This window comes from Equus quagga, chromosome 17 (genome assembly GCF_021613505.1).
Source record: "Equus quagga isolate Etosha38 chromosome 17, UCLA_HA_Equagga_1.0, whole genome shotgun sequence".
Lineage (NCBI taxonomy): Eukaryota > Metazoa > Chordata > Mammalia > Perissodactyla > Equidae > Equus > Equus quagga.
The window spans coordinates 43,697,670-43,717,150 of NC_060283.1; the positions used below are offsets into that span (position 1 = coordinate 43,697,670).

The 19,481-nt window shown below is 40.4% G+C and overlaps 1 protein-coding gene across 2 annotated transcripts in view; it reads right to left on the minus strand.

The window, feature by feature from the left end:
- Positions 1 to 19,481, minus strand: part of COL4A3 (collagen type IV alpha 3 chain) — a 129,538-nt gene that overhangs the window by 48,952 nt on the left and 61,105 nt on the right. For both annotated transcript variants that reach the window (XM_046644948.1, XM_046644947.1), the window contains exons 3-18: positions 18,034 to 18,123; positions 14,689 to 14,733; positions 14,048 to 14,092; positions 13,341 to 13,403; positions 12,606 to 12,659; positions 11,739 to 11,765; positions 11,120 to 11,197; positions 8,994 to 9,056; positions 8,834 to 8,869; positions 6,703 to 6,744; positions 6,397 to 6,474; positions 5,284 to 5,346; positions 4,819 to 4,878; positions 3,518 to 3,562; positions 3,192 to 3,245; positions 2,266 to 2,307 (exon numbers count right to left, since the gene is read on the minus strand). In XM_046644948.1, coding sequence (XP_046500904.1) covers positions 2,266 to 2,307; positions 3,192 to 3,245; positions 3,518 to 3,562; positions 4,819 to 4,878; positions 5,284 to 5,346; positions 6,397 to 6,474; positions 6,703 to 6,744; positions 8,834 to 8,869; positions 8,994 to 9,056; positions 11,120 to 11,197; positions 11,739 to 11,765; positions 12,606 to 12,659; positions 13,341 to 13,403; positions 14,048 to 14,092; positions 14,689 to 14,733; positions 18,034 to 18,123 — 885 coding nt within the window. The remainder of the gene's footprint in view (positions 1 to 2,265; positions 2,308 to 3,191; positions 3,246 to 3,517; positions 3,563 to 4,818; positions 4,879 to 5,283; positions 5,347 to 6,396; positions 6,475 to 6,702; positions 6,745 to 8,833; positions 8,870 to 8,993; positions 9,057 to 11,119; positions 11,198 to 11,738; positions 11,766 to 12,605; positions 12,660 to 13,340; positions 13,404 to 14,047; positions 14,093 to 14,688; positions 14,734 to 18,033; positions 18,124 to 19,481) is intronic.

Here is a 19,481-nt window from a genome sequence, read left to right on the forward strand (position 1 = left end):
TCCTCAATCCATAGTTTATGTGTTAGCTGGAATATGATAGTCATGTATATATGGATGGATAAAATTAAAGATAACAGTTGACCTTTCTGGTATCATGATATGTATTTCCTGGGTTTTAAATTAGAAATACATTTATGTATTATGATGTGACCCAGCTCTCACACTCATATTTATGTATACATGTACATATCTGTGTATGTGTGAATATGTATACAGAAATTAAAGGTTCACAAAAGAATGACTTACCGTTATGACATGTGATCAACTCTAATATTTTTTATTCTATTCTGTTTTACTTTTTAGCAATGCTTGTCCTGATAGACTAATTTATTTCAAAGTATGTTGGGACCCACACATCAAAAAATACTCTACTGATTATTTCTTTAAATTTCAGGACACCATTGACCTGCAACAATCGAGGACTATTGTTTCTGACATGCGCAGTGGACCTACTGCTAATCTCCTTAACCATCTACTTCCTAAGCAGAACTTCCGTGAAGTTACTAGAAGCTGCAGAGTTATATGGAATTGAGCATAAGAAAACACACAGTAAGCTAGGGATGCTCAGAAATCAACTGGCAGGGCTGGCCCGGTGGCGCAGCAGTTAAGTGCGCACATTCTGCTTCAGCAGCCCAGAGTTTGCCGGTTCGGATACCAGGTGTGGACATGGCACTGCTTGGTAAGCCATGCTGTGGTAGGCATCCCACATATAAAGCAGAGGAAGACGGGCATGGATGTTAGCTCAGGGCCAGTCTTCCTCAGCAAAAAGAGGAGGATTGGCAGCAGTTAGCTCAGGGCTAATCTTCCTCAAAAAAAAGAAAGAAACAACTGGCAAGTAGATTTCACTCAGAATTCAGTACATTTATCTTGAAGGAAAGAAGATGGAAATATGAAAGTTAAAAACAACTCTTTTGGGGCCGGCCCCGTGGCCGAGTGGTTAAGTTCACACACTCCGATTTGGTGGCCTAGGGTTTCACTGGTTCAATTCCTGGGCATGGACATGGCACCGCTCATCAGGCCATGCTGAGGTGGTGTCCCACATAACTCAACTAGAAGGACCTACAACTAGAATATACAACTATGTACTGGGGGGCTTTGGGGAGAAAGAAAAAGAAAAAGAAGATTGGCAACAGATGTTAGCTCGTGGTGCCAATCTTTTTTAAAAAATAAACTCTTGTTTTTTTCATATGCTGCATGGGGCCAATTTACATTGTTGACATTTGAAGACGAGATAACAAGAGCTTTGTGGTTAAGCAATATATATAAAATCACAAAAAATTCAGAGTAATATAATAACATAATAATCTCCATCATAAAATCTATAATGACCTGTGTGCACCTGCTGACTCTTGGCCACTCTGCTAAGTGCTTTCAGAAAATAGCCCGTTTCATCCTCCCGGCAACTCCCTAAAAGCATTTTGGGACTGCTTGCATCTAAATCCTTCGCTTGTCGTGTAAAGATGCAGATTTCTGGGACCCTCCTCTAGTTACTGAGTTAACTTACTTAGGCTGAGAGGTCTGAGAAATACATTGTAATGGGACCCCCCCCCCCGTCCCCTACTCTTTTGCCACCATGGACCTTTCTGTTGAACTGCAGCCCTGCTCAGCACCCTGAATGGGAGAACCACTATCTTTTGAGGCAGGAGAGGAAAGGATACCAGAACTCAGAGCCTGGGTCCCTTTTACTCATCTCCTTAAGCTCCAGAGTCACTGTATAGAATGTGTCCACCCTGCAGTCAGGAGATGAGAGACATCACATCCACATCCAGGCTCGAGAGGGGAGACTGCCTGCTGCGATGGAGCTGGGCTGAAGGGACTGGTTGTTGCTGGCTCTGCACTAAACCCATGGTTGAGTTTCTGCTGCCTGAAAGAGCAGGAGTCGTTATAACTGGGCCTGCTGGAGGGGGTGGAGCTGGCTCCCTCAGCCCCTGGTGCCCCAGCTATCCTCCACTGCAGCACCCCCACTCTCCTCGAGGTCGCAGGATCACCTTGGGCCAGGTCTCATTAGACAAAGGTTTTCTTCTCCCCATCCCAGGATGGGCATTACTAATGCATTCCAGAGACCAAGTAGGACCAAATAGAAACATTTGTCCATTGTGAAATGGACAAATAATGACAACAGCTATCTTTTCCCCGGTTTGATAAAAAGGTAAATGCCATAATCTCCATCATAACATTTAATGAAAGACTTAGATTCAAAATTTCCTTGATACTTTGAAGGACTTGATCAAACATGACACTGATATTGTCTTTAATTACACTTACTGGACCACGAAATCCTGGAGGGCCAATGTCCCCTTTCCACCCCTGTGTTGAAAGACAGATGCAAATTAGGAGTACATATCTGGCATACTTAAAAAGCAAAATGCACAAATAATAAATCAGTGCTAAAAGTAGAGTTATTTCAATGTAATGTACAAAGCAAGTTAAAGTGAAAGGGTCATTGGCTTTAAATTATTTTCCTGGAGGGTCATATCTGGGTCAACGATCCTATCAACAAGGTCCTGAAGAAGTGGTTGTTGTTCCACTGGTTCTCCAGGTTTGCTGCATGCCACTACCATCCAGTGATGCTCACATCATTGCAGACTCCCATGTTCCCACCCAGAGTAGAGGCAAGGAAAACCAGGCTGTGGGTTGTACACAATTCCCAGTGTCCCAACCATAACCAACCCCCTTTCTTATCTACTCAGAATTCTATAGGAAGTGATATTATTATAGGATAAACCTTGAATCTGCACATACACTACATATGAACATTATTTGAAGATATCTGTAACATTTGTCAGAAACAAATGATTTGAATTACAGTTCACAATTAATTGATGATGACCTTTCAGTGTATCGTGACACAGGTTGAGACTCATGGGGTCCAACCTGCGTTTGACTTCAAATGACCTGAAACTTCCTACAATTTTAGGCCTTTTCCCACTCCTTCCTTGTGGGGAGCTGAAATCTCACTGGTCCTAAGTCAGGCAGTCTACTACACAGAACAAGTTTAATAGCTTTTCCACAAGACTGCCCTTCAAGTGTTTAAGTGGCCACATCTCTCATTTATTCTTAACAAATACATTAAGGTATTTTAATGAACTCTGATTGCAATTACTTTACCTAGTTCCAGGGCATGAACGAAAAGCATGGGCAAAACCCAACTGATTGATAGGCTGAAGATAGGATGTTAAGGAGAGGCTTACCTTAATGCCGTCTTCACCAGTTAACCCAGGGAAGCCTCTGTTGCCTTTGGCTCCCTAAAGAGAAGAGAAAAGAGAATGGGTGAGGAGACACACTCATCAATTTCTTTTGTAGGAAGCAGAACAGTTTGAACTCCTTTTTGGAAAAAAAAATGTGCTCAGTGGACCTCTCTTCACAGTAAGAGTGTAAAACTGTGATTCCCAAATGTAATTCTTAAAATCTATATGCTTTTTATTAGTTTATAACTACGTAGTGACTCTCAAAAATCCTTCTTCGTCTAACAGGACTGACATTTTCATGACATCAATGGGCCAAACCATGTCTTCACCTGAGTGCCAGGGAACCCAGGAGCACCTTCTTTTCCTGGTTTTCCCTAAAATGAAAATAAAACAAAAACATGTAATTTAATAAATATGGATAATTTTGATAAACATGGAAAACAAAAGATATGATTATTTGCTTTTTATCTCAAGCAAGAAATTCTGAATGAGGTTCCCCATCCACTTGTTAGAAGGAAAATCTATTAATAACAGAACATGGATGACCTTCCCTTGCCAGGAAAGGCAGAAGGCAGTCAGAATGGGAAATCAGGGAGAGTCAAAGGAAGAAAGAGAGGGAATTACGAGCTAATCTTAAACTAGAGTTGATGCTGTCCGTTCAAGTTTGGAAGGAAAATCAAGGAAGCACTGAGCAGAGACGTGTACAAGGAAATCTACAAAGAGAGGTGGTAACAATGAATTAATTTATTCGAAATGTTGAGAATTCCCTAAACTACAGTTGTGCCTATATTTAAATATATGCATAAAGCTATACTGCATTGTCCAAACAGACAAGGCTTTTGGATGAACTATGATAGTATTTACCCTTGATGATAGAATTAAAAATCATATTGGTTGAATTTTTTTCTTAGAAAAAAATTTACTTTTCCAATGTGTAATTTTTAGAGTTTTAAAACAATACATGTGTTTAAATCTTTCCAAAATAGAGCTGGGCGGGAGAGTGAGTCCCTGTTGCTTCTGTCCTCCCAGCATCCCACTTCTCATCACAGCATGGTCCATTTCCTTTGGGGAGCTTCCCCTGCCTCACTCTGTGTGGTTCTCATGGGACTGCAGTCACAGAAGCTCCCCGCCCCACTGGCCTGGCCAACCATGATACCTTTTCCTCCTGGCCACAGTGACTTTTCCAGAGTGAGACCCAGCTGATCAGAGCAAGAGACTTGCCAATCAGAGCAAGTCTTTGGGATTTTATATATGGAACATTCTCTCTCCTGAAATGACATTAACCTGAAGTGGTCTGCTGCTGCATCCCATGCTTTCTCCCCATCACCCCCTAACATGGAAGAGAATCATTTGTCAAAGGAGAGAATGAGGCTGATTGACACACAGAGAGAAGCAGTAGTGAAATGGAGAGAAAGTCTTGCTCATACTGTTTCAGGTTCTAAAGTTCTTGAAGCCTGTTTTAGCCTTGAATTTCTCAGATAGTTGAACAAATAGGTTCCACTCCCTAGATATTTAAAAAATTTTTTAAAAATCTAAGCTAGTTTGAGTTGGGCATTTTATCCTTGCAACCTACAGAGTCTTGAGTACTGACTAATACAGGCTGCACAAGACATTGGATATCCAAACATACCTGTGGACCAGGTTCTCCAGGAGCACCTTTTTCAGATCCATAAGATTCTCCAGGTGGTCCCTGTATTAATTAGAGTTAGGTCAAGTTTTATGAATTATTGATTTTTGACTTAACATTGGTTTTTATTAATTTTCCCCCTTCTGATTATTCTCCTATATTTAAAAATGTTCAAATGATGGGTCATCTAAGAGGGAAAGCTTATTTATGAGTATTAATTTAAAAACAGATGCTAAGAAACCAGATGCTGAAGATAAATCATAAGATGGGTGCCATTGGGTGCACGCAAAACAATGTGAGGATTTCAGCTAGAAGTGGCCATAAAATAATTCTAGTATATTCATGACCTCTGTAGTAAAATATTGTGCTTTAACTAATATTAAGCTTTAAACATAGGTCATACATCAAAATATGCACTAAGGTTCTACTTTATGTTTCAAGGGAACAACATGGCTCTGAGTGACCTACTGAGGGTCCAGGAGGTCCGGATTTTCCCATGGTTCCCTTGTCCCCTTTCTCGCCCTTGAGGTCCTGCCACAAAAACAATTTAAGGTCATTAAAAACAGATCAAACAAGATTTTACTGATTATAGTTGGAAAGTTCATCTATCTTTCAATAAACTGGATTTACAAACTACTTACGTACCTCATATAACGCAACACAGTAAACCTTATCATTTTTCATATTTCAAATTTGATACCTGTGAACCCACGGAAACTATATACCAACTATATCTTTTAATTATCTTTTGGATCAAACTATATTAAACTAATTTGATTCCTGAATCAGTTTTCTATAAGCACAACGAGATCATTTCTGATGTATTTTACTTTCATTTTTAATATACTGAAGATATTTTCTTTGGGATCAATTATTTTCTTAGAAAATGTTACAATGAAGATTTGATTCATTAATCAGGTTTGTTTTTTACCCTTATCACATTTTATTGATTATATTTTTGGCAATGTGAGTCTTCTCTTGAGGGCATCATTTTCTTCCAACTCAATGTTTTTCCCTTGGGTTAAATTTTCCAGATCTAGATTTTGTCAAGATAAGATTTTTTCTATCAATTTTCAGCCAATAAAGTTTTAGACATTGTTAATTTTATTTTTGTTGATTACCTCTGAAAAGTTCAGTTATTTTCCTCAGGTCAATTTTTTCCAGTCTTCAATGTGAATTATTATTTTGGTCATATCAGATTTCACTATGTTTTGTTTTAACTCCTTAGTTTTGTTTTGATAACTTCTATCATTAAAAATTAATTATATTGGAGAGTGATAGCTAAGAGGTTTCTTGTGGAGATGATGAAAATGTTCTAAAATTGAATGTGGTAATGGTTGCACAAATCTGAATATACTAAAAGCCATTGAATTGTACCGTAAACAAGTGAATTTTATGGTATGTGAATTATATTTCAATCAAATTATTATTAAAAACAAGCACAACCAGAAGGACTTACAACTACAATATACGACTATGTACTGGGGGGCTTTGGGAAGAATAGGAAGCAAAAAATTTTAAAAACCAATTAATTATAAGTTTAAAAGAGAAGAATGGTTTATGTGCATTTCTTAGAGTTACCGTTCTGTTATCCGGGCCGGTGAGCGTCACAATTACTGTTCCTGGTGGTCCGGGGGGTCCTGTTAATCCTTTCACACCCTAAAGACAAATACACTCAGAAATGAAAAACTAAACAACAGCAGCGTTAGTATATTTGACAGGTCTATCTTTCCCCTTTCGTTCTCTTGTAAGAAGATTGAGCAAATGAAAGCTTGAGACACAGCAAATGCCTTCATTTCGCAGTGACTTAGCGAATGAAATGTACAGGCTGATTGATAGGGAACTGAAAATATCTTGCCCACAAATAAACAATGGTGTTTAAGTTACCCGTTCTCCTTTTTGTCCTATCACATTGTCGCCCATGTGGCCCTGTAAGAAAACACAAAACTAAATTATTTAAAAAAAAATGAACATGAATAAATAATTTAAACACATTAAACTTCCAATATTTGTATCTGAACACTTATATTTTGATTTTAGTGTTAAAATTATAACAGTTATTTTAGCTGTTTTTTTGGAGTAGAGTGGCAATTTGCTTCTTTTAAAGGTGGAGATCTTATGGGGCTGGCCCGGTGGTGTAGTGGTTAAGTTTGCACATTCCACTTTGGTGGCCCAGGGCTTGTGGTTCAGATCCTGGGTGTGGACCTACACACTGCTTAACAAGCCATGCTGTGGCGGCACCTCACATACAAAGAATGGAGTAAGATTGGCACAGATGTTAGCTCAGCAACAGTCTTCCTCAAGCAAAAAGAGGAAGATTACCACAGATGTTAGCTCAGGGCCAATCTTCTTCACCAAAAAAAAAAAAAAAAGTGGAGATCTTGAGGTGCAGAAAGCTTAAGGGATTTACTTAATATGGCAAGTCATGACATGAGGTGGTGTGGGGTGGAGAAAGGAACCCCAGCTCAGAGGATGTTTTTCTGGCTCAGCCACCAGTGGTTTTGATTCCACTGGCTGGTTATTTAACTTCATGACGCCCTACTTTTCTCATCTTAAAAATAAGAGAGATGGGTAGCTAAACTTCAGGATTTCGAAATAGAGATGCTAATAGAATTCAAGCTACCTCACTTCACTAGCAAATTAGTGACTTGAGATAAGACTAATGTGACTAGTCTGTCTTCACTAACGATGGCCAATCTCTCATTTCAACCAGTGTCTCTTTGCTCTCGAGAGCAAATCTTCCCCCTCATTAGGCCACAAGCTGTTGAGAAAAGCTCAAGATGAGGATTCAAAAGACTTTAAGTCTCAGGTCTGCCATTTACTGTCTATTGACAAGCCACTTAACTTGGATCTATCCGTCTCATGGGGGGGGGGGGGTAGTGTGTGTGTGCGTCCGTGTGCACACACATCAATGAAATAATAAATGTGAATGCTGCACACAGAGGCCACCTGAGAGTAAGTAACAGATACTGTGTTTAGTACTAATTTCCTGGTGAGCTCAGCCTTGCTCAACATTTTCTTAAACTAGTGAAGGGGATCAGAATATGCTACCCCAAAATACACCACTTTGGCATAAGGATTATTTTGAGCTGAAGGCAACTCAGGAACAGGAAATGCAGAAAATATTCTTTACCCTCCCCCATCCACCTAAAGGCAGGGCATAAATTTCCCTTTGTGAAATTGTTACCCCTCCCCTCTCCTGGACCAGGAAGAGGGACAACTCTTATTACTGGAGATGCACTTAAATCTGCGTAAATAAACCTTACTGAATAACTCTTATCTTCCATTAGTTCCCCCCATGTATTTGCCTTCCCACAATTTGCCACTCCTAGAAGGTCAAAACCTTTTTCCTTTGTCTTATCGCTTCTCCACAAATTTATCACCCTTTGTTAAAATGGGCTACAAGCCTCTGGGCCTGACCGCCTCTTTGGGGTTTTCATTTCATTTCTATGACCACCTTCATATGCATATAAAATAAACCTTTTTCTCCTGTTAAACTGTCTTTTGTCAGTTTAGTTTGCGGGGTCCAGTGACTGAACCTAAGAGGACAGAGGAAAAAGGTTTTTTTCCTCCTCAACACAAGCTGGCCTTTTTAATAGAAAGACATGCAGGACCCTGCTTAATGAGTGCATGAATAGTCATCTTTTATTTCCTAGCATTAGATTAGGTTGATTTTGGGAAGCAGCCAGTACAAAAATTTATATAAAGGGTTGGGTGATCAGTAGGATTATCAGAAAGGGGAAACCTATGGACCAGGAATCCTTGTGCTTTTCCTGATAAGGAGCTCCTTATAATTGAATTAAGACTGTTTGTATCAGGGATCAAGTTACTGAAGTAGGGAAAAGAGAGGGAAGAGATGCAGAGCTGCCAGCTGTGCTCCCTTCCCTGTTGGGAATTCTTGTGAGTTCGCAAGAGGTGCCCGGCCGCCACCCACGTGTCCATCAGACCAGGCATGGCTTCGAGATTGGTTAGGGTGTTTTGGCTGATACTATGATACGACATATGAACCGTGATCTACCTTAGGTCCTGGAGGTCCCATGATTCCTGGAAAGCCCTAGAAAATCAATAAGTTAAAATTACAGCAGGGAACACACCAACCTGGAAAACTGTTTAAAATCTTTAGCTATAATTAATTTATTAGTTTACCACGTGTACGGCAATGATGACTTCATACTCACAAAGAATCCTGGAGGGCCAGGTGGGCCAGCAGGTCCGGGAAAACCTGGAAGGCCTGGCAAACCCTTTAAATGAACAGAAGAATGAGAGTCAGTTTAAATTTACTTCACACTGAAGAACAATGTCCATTAGTTAAATGCATTAAAATATTTTAGTAAAAACAGAGCCTAACGTTTCCCACTTCTGGCTGCAGTTAGTTCCAATAAATGCCATGTGTAACAGACTACCTGGACCATCCTGAAGGTACTGTTTCCAGAAAAATGACCAGAGCAGCTGCTTTACTTTGGAAGAATTTTAAATTGTTTTTGGAATTTTGCTCCTGTCTCTCTCCCTCTTTTTTTTTTTTTTTCCAAGCATGCTCTACCTCTGCCTAGAATCCTCTCTCCCCACATATCTGTATGACTCACTTCCTCTCCCTTTTCTCTCTTTCTTTCTTTCTCTCTTTCTTTCCCTCTCTCTCTCTCTCTGTTTCTTTCTTTCTTTTTGGTGAGGAAGATTGGCCCTGAGCTAACATCAGTTGCCAATCTTCCTCCTTCCTTTTTTTTTTTTTTTTGCTTGAGGAAGATTGTCACTGAGCTGACATCTGTGCCAATCTGCCTCTATTTTGTATGTGGGATGGTGCCACAGCACGGCTTGATGAGCCGTGTAGGTCCATGCCCCGGGTGCTGAAGCAAAGTGTGCAGACTTAACCACTATGCCACTATGCCACCAGGCCAGCCCCTCCTCTCCCTTTTTTAAAATCTTTACTCAAATGTCATCCCTTCCATAAAGCCTTCCCCACCCATCCAATCTAAAGCTGAAAGCCAGGCACTTCCTATCCCCCATCCCTGCATTATTTTTCTCCTCAGCATTTATTACTGTGTAACAGAGCATACACTTATTAATTTCTATTTTTTATATTTTCTCCTCCTAGAATGTAAACTCCATGAGAGCAAGAATTTTTTTAAAACTATTTTTTGGCTGATTTGTACACTGTGGTATCCCCAGAGCCTAGAATAGCCACTGGCGCATAATAAATATTTCTTGTATAAATGCACGTCCCCCTGGTATATCTTCAGCTGTAGCACAATGTAGCCAACAGTCAACACACACGGAAGGGAGACACCCAGGTCCCAGGCTGCTACTATCTCCTCTTACTGGATCCCCTGCCTTCAGCATCTGGCCCCTTAATTGCTTCCTAAGCAATAAACCAAGAGCCTTGTCTTCTGCATCTTCTCTCAAAAGCCTAGAGTGGCCCTTACTCGCACCGTTCTGCACTTTTGCAGCTCACCCCCAGTTGGCACGGCTCGCCGCAGAGGAGTGCAACAACTTTAACTCCAGCTCTGACTCACTCAGGCAAACACCAGTCTCTACCCAGGAGTTTCCGAGGGTACTTCTGAACTAAGTTAAAATACTTCTGGTTAAAGAGAGTACTTGTGATTTAGGTTTAACAAAAGATCCTTTTGAACCACTAAGTAAAGCACACACAACCCCCCACATAGCTGTTTCTTTGTATCCATTCTGGATCAATCTCAGGCTACATACTATAGATCAGAAAGCAAACTACTCAACAGGAGAAAGATGCATTTAAATAAAACCCTGGTATTTACTATCATGCAAATTTTACAGTAGGGCTCTTTTTGAAATTACAGCCTTAAATCGTATTCACTGTATGATACAAACCTATCGTGGATCTCAAGAAATGCTAAGTGGAACACAACAATTCCTTGAAGACTCCTCTTTATTCATTTAGGAAAGCTTGGGCGACTGAGATTGAAGAAGAGAGGAAAGACATACGTACAAATAATCTTTTTATATCAGTTTCATGCAGTTCCTTATAATAAGGTGAATGTGTTAGAATGAAATGAAGTAGATATGTAAGTAGAAGAAATATGATGTCTATTAATAATGTTCTTAAAAGAGTAAGAAAGATATAGGGGAGAGGAAGGAGGGAAAGAGAGGGGAGAAAAAGGAAATGGAGAGAAACAGACAGAGAGAGAGAAAGAGAGAGGAGAAAAAAGAGACAGATAAAGAGAGAAGGATAGAGACAGACAGACAGACAGACAGACAAAGAGACAGGAGAGAAGGGAGCGGGGAGGAGAGACAGAGAGAGACTGAGAATGATGGGGATTCTCTGAAGCGCTTGTACCTGGAATCCTGGAGTTCCTGGCAACCCGGGGTCACCTTTCCGGTCAAGTTCTATCCCTCCCCCTTCAGCAGGAGCACCCTTGAAAACGAAGACGTTCGTCATACGTAATCAACGTTCTACTTTCAAAACCCTTTTAAATGCTTATTCAAGGTTATGCTGTTTCAAGGATAAAAGAGCTTCCCAGGATATATACTTAGGGAAGTGGTTTAGGATTATGATTTCGTTATTCCACTTTGAAGAATTTAAAGCATTTTTATATATCCTAAAATTGACAATTTACTGTGGAAGGAAGAAAGGCACAGGGATGATAAACCATTTCCCAAAATACCAAATTAGTGGCAATTCCTGATCTAGAATGTGGGGCCCTGTGCATGAGGTCATTTCTCTTCTCCTGGTCTCTTTTTCCTTAAAGGGTGATGCAATACTTGTACTCCTTAAGACATACTTAGGACAAGAGCTAGAAGAAGTTGTTAAGTAGGAATAATGTGTCCAATTATTATGGTTTCTGAATTAGTTATGAAACCTGATTTGTAATTATTTATATCTCATTATTTAGTAGAAGTCCTTTTTGCATGTACAGTTAGAGATTTTCAATAATAATATGGCACAAATGACTTACCTTTTCTCCTTTCAAACCGACAGCACCCTAGAAAAAGAAGAGGTGTGTTAACAACTAGAGGCAAATCAAATACCCAACATCCCTTCTTTGTTCTTTCTGCCATCTGCCTCCTCTCCCCACCACATACTTCCCACTGGCTTTCAAACATGCTCAAATTTCTCTCATTTAAACAAACAACCAAGTCTCCCCTTAATCTCCCCACCACCAATATCACCCTGTCTTTCCTTCATGTTATCTGCAAACTTCCCATTTTGTTCCTATCCCATTCATTCCTCAGTCCCACATCCACCTCCTGCCTCTATCCATCATGGAAGTACCCCTTGCTAAGGTCTGCAATGACTTTGACACTGCTGAAATCAATGACAAGATGTCAGTTCTTACTGGACTTCTCAGCCGCATTAGGCAGCTGTCTGCCCCTCCACTCTGCTGAAATGTATCTTTCCTGGGCTTCCAGAATACCCTCCTCCTGGTTTTCTCTCTACCTCCAGGGCCGTTCCTCTTCTAAAGGCTTGTCCTCCTTGACCTAGACATTACATACTGGAACTCTCTAAGCCTCAGTTCTAAGGCCCTTTCCTCCTCCTTTTCACTCCTTGAGTCACACCAGCCGGGCCTCTCTTCTGAGTGAATCCAGCTGCCTATGACCCATCTCCACTTGGATGTCTCAGAGACAAAATAAAGCCTCAAAGTGCAAACCTGAACTCATAATGCATTCATTCATTCATTCCCAAGCTATCGGTTGAATGTCTATTATCGGCCACCCCAGACTTCCCCAAAGTCATGATAGATTTCAGTATATGGCCATTCTGGAGTAAACTATTTGTATTTCTACTTTATGTCTTTAATGGAGAGTTAGAAATGTGCACCTACCGGGATCCCTGGGTAGCCTGGTGTCCCCGGAAGTCCTGGAAACCCTTGCTCACCCTGGAAGACACACAAAGCTCGTCATTCTTTTCAGTTGTTCTAGAACAGCCTATTGAGAGATTTTCCTTGTTTCTCTCTTCCAACCCTGCAGTGGTAAATCTAGACAAAGTAACCCAAATTCCTTATGCCTACTGGGTCATGCGGCTTGAGGCCAGAAAACCATTATCTTAATTGAAAACAGGATTAGATTCTACTGTTTCTCAAATTGTGCATAAATGGCAAAAGTCTAATTGTGCCAAGAACTTTTTAATTGCTGTTTCTTTGAAACTTTAGTAATTAGTTCTTTCATGGCCACCATTCTGGGGAAAAGGAGAGCATAGTTAGGAAAGAAAGGAGATGAATGAACATCGAAAGCTCAGTCACTCTTTTCCAAAGACTCATTTTGCATTCCAAGCATTAGTTTCTGATTTATGTACACTCGCAACCTTAGATGAAAATAGCCAGTTGAGCCCCCAATTATCTTTCTGTGGGAGAACATGAGAGAACTGCCTTCACCGACAATCAGAAAGCAAGGCATGAGAAGAAAGAAAACCATCATCTTTCTGCCCTGAAGACACAGACCATTGGTTCTTGCTAGAAGGATGTTTCAAGGAAAGCCTATCGCATTTCATTGCTACTTCACCTTGATTTATTCATTTAGGAAAACATTGACTAATCATCTCCTGCGTGAGAAGTACATACCTTAGAACCATTGCATCCTGGCAAACCAGCAAGTCCATAAGGTCCAGGATGGCCTGGGGTGCCCTGAAAACAGAACGAGTCTCAAAAAGGAGACATAATCACCAGGCCCCAGGACCAGGGAAACAGAGAGGAGCCCAAGGTGAGGGAAAAGATGGGCTAGTTAAGATAGTTATTGAATATAGATGGTTATTTGAATAGTTAAGTAGTACACAAAGTTATTTTAGGTAATAACTTAAATAAAAATTATAGCAAATAAAATAGGCTCATTAAAACCAAAAAATATCAAGTGAGATACAGATATATTAGATGAAACACATGGCCTTTCTATGGAAAATGGAGTCCCTTAACATGCTGTTTCAAGCTGGGAGAAAGGAAAGGAAGACGAGGGAAATGTACACAGAGGTAATTATTTTATTATTCTTTGCTATTACACAGAGTTATTCTGTTCTATCCTGCCCCATTCTGCCCCATCTCATTCCCATCCCATCCCATCCCATTGCATCTTATTCTGCTTATATTTCAGGAAATACAGTGTGACTTGTATGTCCTACCAATCCACACTCTAATATATTAGGCGATTCTACTGTGCCATTTTCATCGTGTAGCAAATGTATCAGTGCCCATTTCCTTGTGCTTTTCCTTTAATGTCTTTATTAAGATGAGCTGGCTTTTTATTTTTCTAGTTACACATTTTTCCCATTACTTACTGGAAGTCCAGGAGGACCTGAAAATCCTGGTAATCCAGTTATTCCCTAAAGACATAGAAAAGGGTGACAAGAAAAACGCTTTAAAACTGGTCAACCTATAAGCACAAAACTATTTACCATTCCATAACTGCATCCTACAACTATAATTGGGAATGGCTGAAAACTATTTGAAAAACACAAAAAGGTTTGACAAACTGTTGTAAATCTTACATTTATATCACTTTAAAAAAGAGATGAATAAGACTATTTTTGTCTTTTTTTTAGATTTTTTAAGCTATAACTGGATTATGGTAAAGTGCTCCAATCGTCCACGAAGAACTTGGCCGATGTTTACATACGTGCATATGTATGTATTGGTTTTACCACCAACCCATCCAGACACAGAACATCTCCACCACCCCAGATGGTTCCCTCATGACCTTTCGGAGCCAGTTAATACCTACCCCCAACACAGTACCCACTATTTTGACTTCTACCATTACAGATTAGTTTGACCTGCTGTTGAAGTTCATCTATAAAAGTGTACCATACACAACACATTCCTTTGTGACATTTGTATAACTTTTGCAGTGCAGAGTTCTTTTTTTAAAAGAAGAAGAATTTTCATCAAACAAGCAGGATGGACGAGTTGGACTACTAACCCTGACTCCTTTGGGACCAGTGAGTCCTGGAAGGCCTGGTGAACCCTGGATCCAAATGAAAAAACAACACGGAAACATTGTCAAAATTATTTGGCACTGAGAAACCCATAAGGTAAAGGTCCCAGTTTTATTCACACACCAAACTGTTTTGCTCTTGTGATTATTTCATTGTTAACATGGTGCAATTGCTTGCTTGTTTCATTAGAGCTAAAGTATTTATCAGAAAAAATTGTTAAAAAAAAAACCCCCAAATAATACAACAGGCCCAAAATGGAGTCACTTGTGCTAACCCTTGTCACCAAACCAAGTCTTAATACCTAACCCAATTACAGTTTCAACCTTCTCCAGGAATGTGGTCTTAACCAGTCAACCTGGAATGTCTTCATCAGCACTAGTGAGGTAAGCTGCCTGACAGACTCCTTTCATCTGCTAAAGGAAGGCAACCTTGTCTGCAACAATCCACTCTTGGCCCCCATCTGTCTATAGAAGCCTTCCATTTTGTATAGCTCCTCAGAGCTCCATTCTATTTGCTAGACAGCATATTGCCCAATTTATGAATCACTGAATAAAGTGAATTAGATCTTCAAACTTACTCAGTTAAATTTTGTTTCTTACCAGGAGGAACAAAAATTCATTCAAACTCCTGCTACTCAATGTAGGGTCCAGGGGCCTGCAACATTAGCATCACCTGCTAGCTTGTTAGAAATGCAGTTTCTCAGGTCTCCCCCACCTCCCAGATATTGATTCAGAATCGACATTTCAACAAGATTAGACGATGACTCTCATTCACATTCATGTCTGAGAAGCGCTGCTGGAAAAGCCCCACATTAGCCAGACAGCTGCTGAGCTCTGATAAGGATAAATGACACAATTACCATGGGGGACAAGAATGGCATCCAATATTTCTATGCATGAGAAATTCTTTATTAACAAAATGAGCCTGGCATGCACCAATAAATAAATAGCAAAGTGAGATGGCCTGAATCAGAGATAAACTTGCTTCGGGCACATAATGAGTACAGTTTTGAGGCCGTGATTCCTGGAGAATAATAACCTTAAATGGAGATTATTTTAACTAGGCCACTTGGTGTGAAAGTTCCATTGTCCAAAAGTTGTTTTCATCATTCCTTAGAGTTCCACTATGTTCTGGTAAGTCAGGCTTTCCTGACTGAGGTGGAATGCCTGGGCGTGACCGTGTTCCCCTCCTCTGCGGGAGGCTAGTGTGTTATACAGAAGGCAGAAGAGTGACTTGCAGATTTTACTTCCCCATTGTAAGTTTTCTCATGCAGAAAATATTTAAAACAAAGATAGGAGGTTTATAAACCTGAAAAATCTTTTAGGTCAGGCTTTAATATCCTCTAATTGTCTGCCTTGGATCAAATAATCTTTTGTGGCTGCATCGATGAGCTATAGTTTAATATATGAGCTCCATGACAACATGACACACAGATTTTCTGGATTAACTTTATGGACCACCTGCACGTCATGTAGCCTATGGTAAGCACCGTATGTTTACAATTATTATTTTAACTTGTTGCTGGCTTCTCTAAAGAAATGCTAAGGAAATCATCAGAGTGGGGTTCAGAGAACGAAAGAAAAAGGCAGAAGTTGACATTAGGCTGATGTTAAGTCCAGGCTTGCAGTGGCATATTCATTCTACCAGTGAAATGGAGGAAAATCTGAGGCCACGCCCTGGAGGAAGGCAGTAGAATGTTCAGACACTGAATGTCCAGAATCTGGAAGACTTTTTCAAAATTAGGATCGGAAGAAGGGGAAATGGGGAAACAGAACACATACATGAATATGATCGACACAAAATGGTAGAATTCCTGGAAAACAACAAGCGTGTGCATTTTTACTTGGAAAACCGTGGGTGTGGGTTAGTTTCTTTGGTTACGGGAGTTTGGTCCTGGCATTACATCAAACCAGGTTTGAACTCTGTTTTTGTCACTTCTTAGCTGTGTCACCCAAGACGAATTCTTAACTGCTCTGAGTGTCGGTTTCCTCATCCAAAAAATAGATATAATAACGAGAGCTAAGTTATGAGTGACCATAGTGACGATTTATGGAGTCACAGTAAGGAGTAAATAGAGACGGTCAGGAATAAATGGCCCAAGTTCTGACACAGAGAAAATTTGCATTAAATATTGCATTTGAATACCATTTCAATATTCTATATGTTATTTATGAAAATTAAAAAGGATCAATTATAATTACCTTTCATAACTTATGAGTTAGTTCACAGCTTGCTGGAGGCCAGTGGTCAGGGGAGGGAACATGTGAGTGCGTGAGAGCCCAGGCTGAAGTCTAGCTCACATCCACAGCAGGAAAGAGCCATCAGCAAATCTAGAGGGTAGGCAGGTCTTTAGCAAATCCTCTAGGGTATTCATTTAAACAAAGCCCTTTGTTGTATCACAGATTTTAGGATAAAAATGTGTAATGAGTGTGAAGGGCAGTAGGCTCTGGTAAGAACCTTAGGAGACTTGATGTGTAAGGGACCAGCTGAGAAAGAGGAACCCAGGGAAGAAGGGCAGGGTGGGGAAAAAGTCAGGGAAAGGAGGATTCTAGAAACAAAAGACAAGTGTTTCAAGGAGAAGAGAGTGATCCACACAGTCTGAAACGAAGCAGAGGGACTCAGGTCCGATAAGGACACATAAGTATCCATGGGCATTGGCCATCTGGAGGTCATGGGCCATCTCTGCAGGAGTGTTTTCAGGGGAACGCAGGCAGAAGGCAAGTGATTGCTACTGAGAAGTGAATAGGAGATGATGTACAGCTGGCAGGGTTAGCTGCTTTTTTAAGAAGCTTGACAGAGAAAGGAAAGACAGGGAGAGGATGGCAATCGTTTGGTTACAGGACCTGAAAGATCTAGAAGAAGTTTTATCTTCAGATAGGGAGACATTTGCATGTTTTAAGGGCTGAAGAAGAAAAGCCAACATCAAAAGGAAAGTTGGAATGTCCGAGAGGGGAGACGCCTCTTGGAACGTGGTTGTAGAGGGAACCACAGTGACCAGGCACAGGTGGATGGATAGGTCCTGAATGGAAGGCGAAAAGAACTCATCCTTTCCTGGAGAACAAAAGAAGGTAGGGGCAGATCCAGGTGTAGAAACTGTGTAGATCAGGGAGGGGAAGGAAGATGAGTAGGAAACTTGAAGACAACGATCACTTGAATCATCTTGGAATAAGATGCCCTTCTGAGGGCCCAGGTAAGATTGGAGAGTGGGAATTTGCCGTGGCACCCACCAATAGGCTAAGATGTGGAATTCTCTCCACGTTCTCAGCAGCCTGGGGTAGGCATCAAGGTTAGGCGGACTGAAGATTTTCCAAGCTTACAGGCTGACATACCTTGGGTCCCTCTGGTCCAGGCAGGCCTTCAGGACCTGGGAATCCCTTCTGGCCAGGAGAGCCAGGGGGTCCGGGAAAACCTTTCTCCCCCTGTTAAAACCAAAACGAGACAAGAAACACACAGAACAGCAACTAAGCAACAAACATAGCCATAACCATTGTTTTCTTTTCTTTAACATTTTGCAGATTTTTTTTTTTTTTTTTTGGTAACTGGAAAGCTGACAGCTGTTAGAATTTGTCAATAGACTTGGAAGTGCTGGTCCTTGGTGTGTAGAAACTTTACTTTTCCCCAAATGGAGGAGCTACAGAGAGCAGAGATTAAGGGAAGGAATCAAGAATTGAGGGGAAACCCAGTTAGAAAGATTGAGGATAGTGGGGTGTGTTTCTTGGGGGGTGGAGAGAGAGTGAGGACAAGGCACAAGAATGTGTCTGGGACTGTGCATAATTGCTCTGTAGCTTGAAAAGAACAACAGGCCACCTATGAGTTTTAGTCCTTTCTTGATTACACAGGAATTAGTAACTCAATCTGCTGTTTGTGTAGGAGATGCAGGAGAGATATCAAGGGTGGCATAGCTAAATAGTTTTCTAGAAAGAGTCAGACGATATTGTGGGAAAGCCCCTAGTAATGAGTGAGTGACAGTAATTCAGGCTCCGTGATTGACATGGTCCTGCCAACAAAAAATCTTCCGCGGACACCGATCCTGGAATTACTATTTAACAGTAAAGGCTGCTGGTTGCTTCAGTCAATTTAGTTATGCAATTGGCAAATTAAAATTTTAAAAAAGAGAGATCAAGTCAGCAATTTCACATTGTGTGTGTGCACATACACACCCAATAAAAAGATAAATAAAAGCATCTGCTAGACCCTTCGCAATACGGGGTACCTTAACATATTCTAGAACAGTATCTTGCACATAGTAGATTCAATAAAGACTTCTTGAATGCAAGAATAAATCATAGCTTTCCAACATGGATCTAAGCTTCAGGAAAAACCCTACATCAAACTACACATGCATTATAGAATACTTTAAAATAAATATAATAATCATTATTATAATTAGCATGTAAATTATATGTAAATTGTTTTCTCCAAAGAGCTTAAAATATGTTCTTTTAAAAATATTTTTAAGCAGTCACCTTTCAATATTGTTAAGCAATTCATTAGTCTATCTGAGAAAAGGGTTTCGTAAACAAAGAAAAAACTTTAGTTCTGCCTCTGTCTTAATTATCACAAATTGCAAGTTAATGGAGCGAATTAATGAGATTTCACAGCATTCCTTTTTTTTTCTTGAATTCTGCAATGGAGCTACTACCCTCTGAGGAATTTTTGCCTCAACTCGGGTGCTGCCGCAGAATTCTCCCACCAGGGGGCGCGCTTGCACCAGTGCTATAGGACGTCAAATCTGTGGGGTTTCAATGTTGATTTTATGTCAAAGTGAGCGAATCAA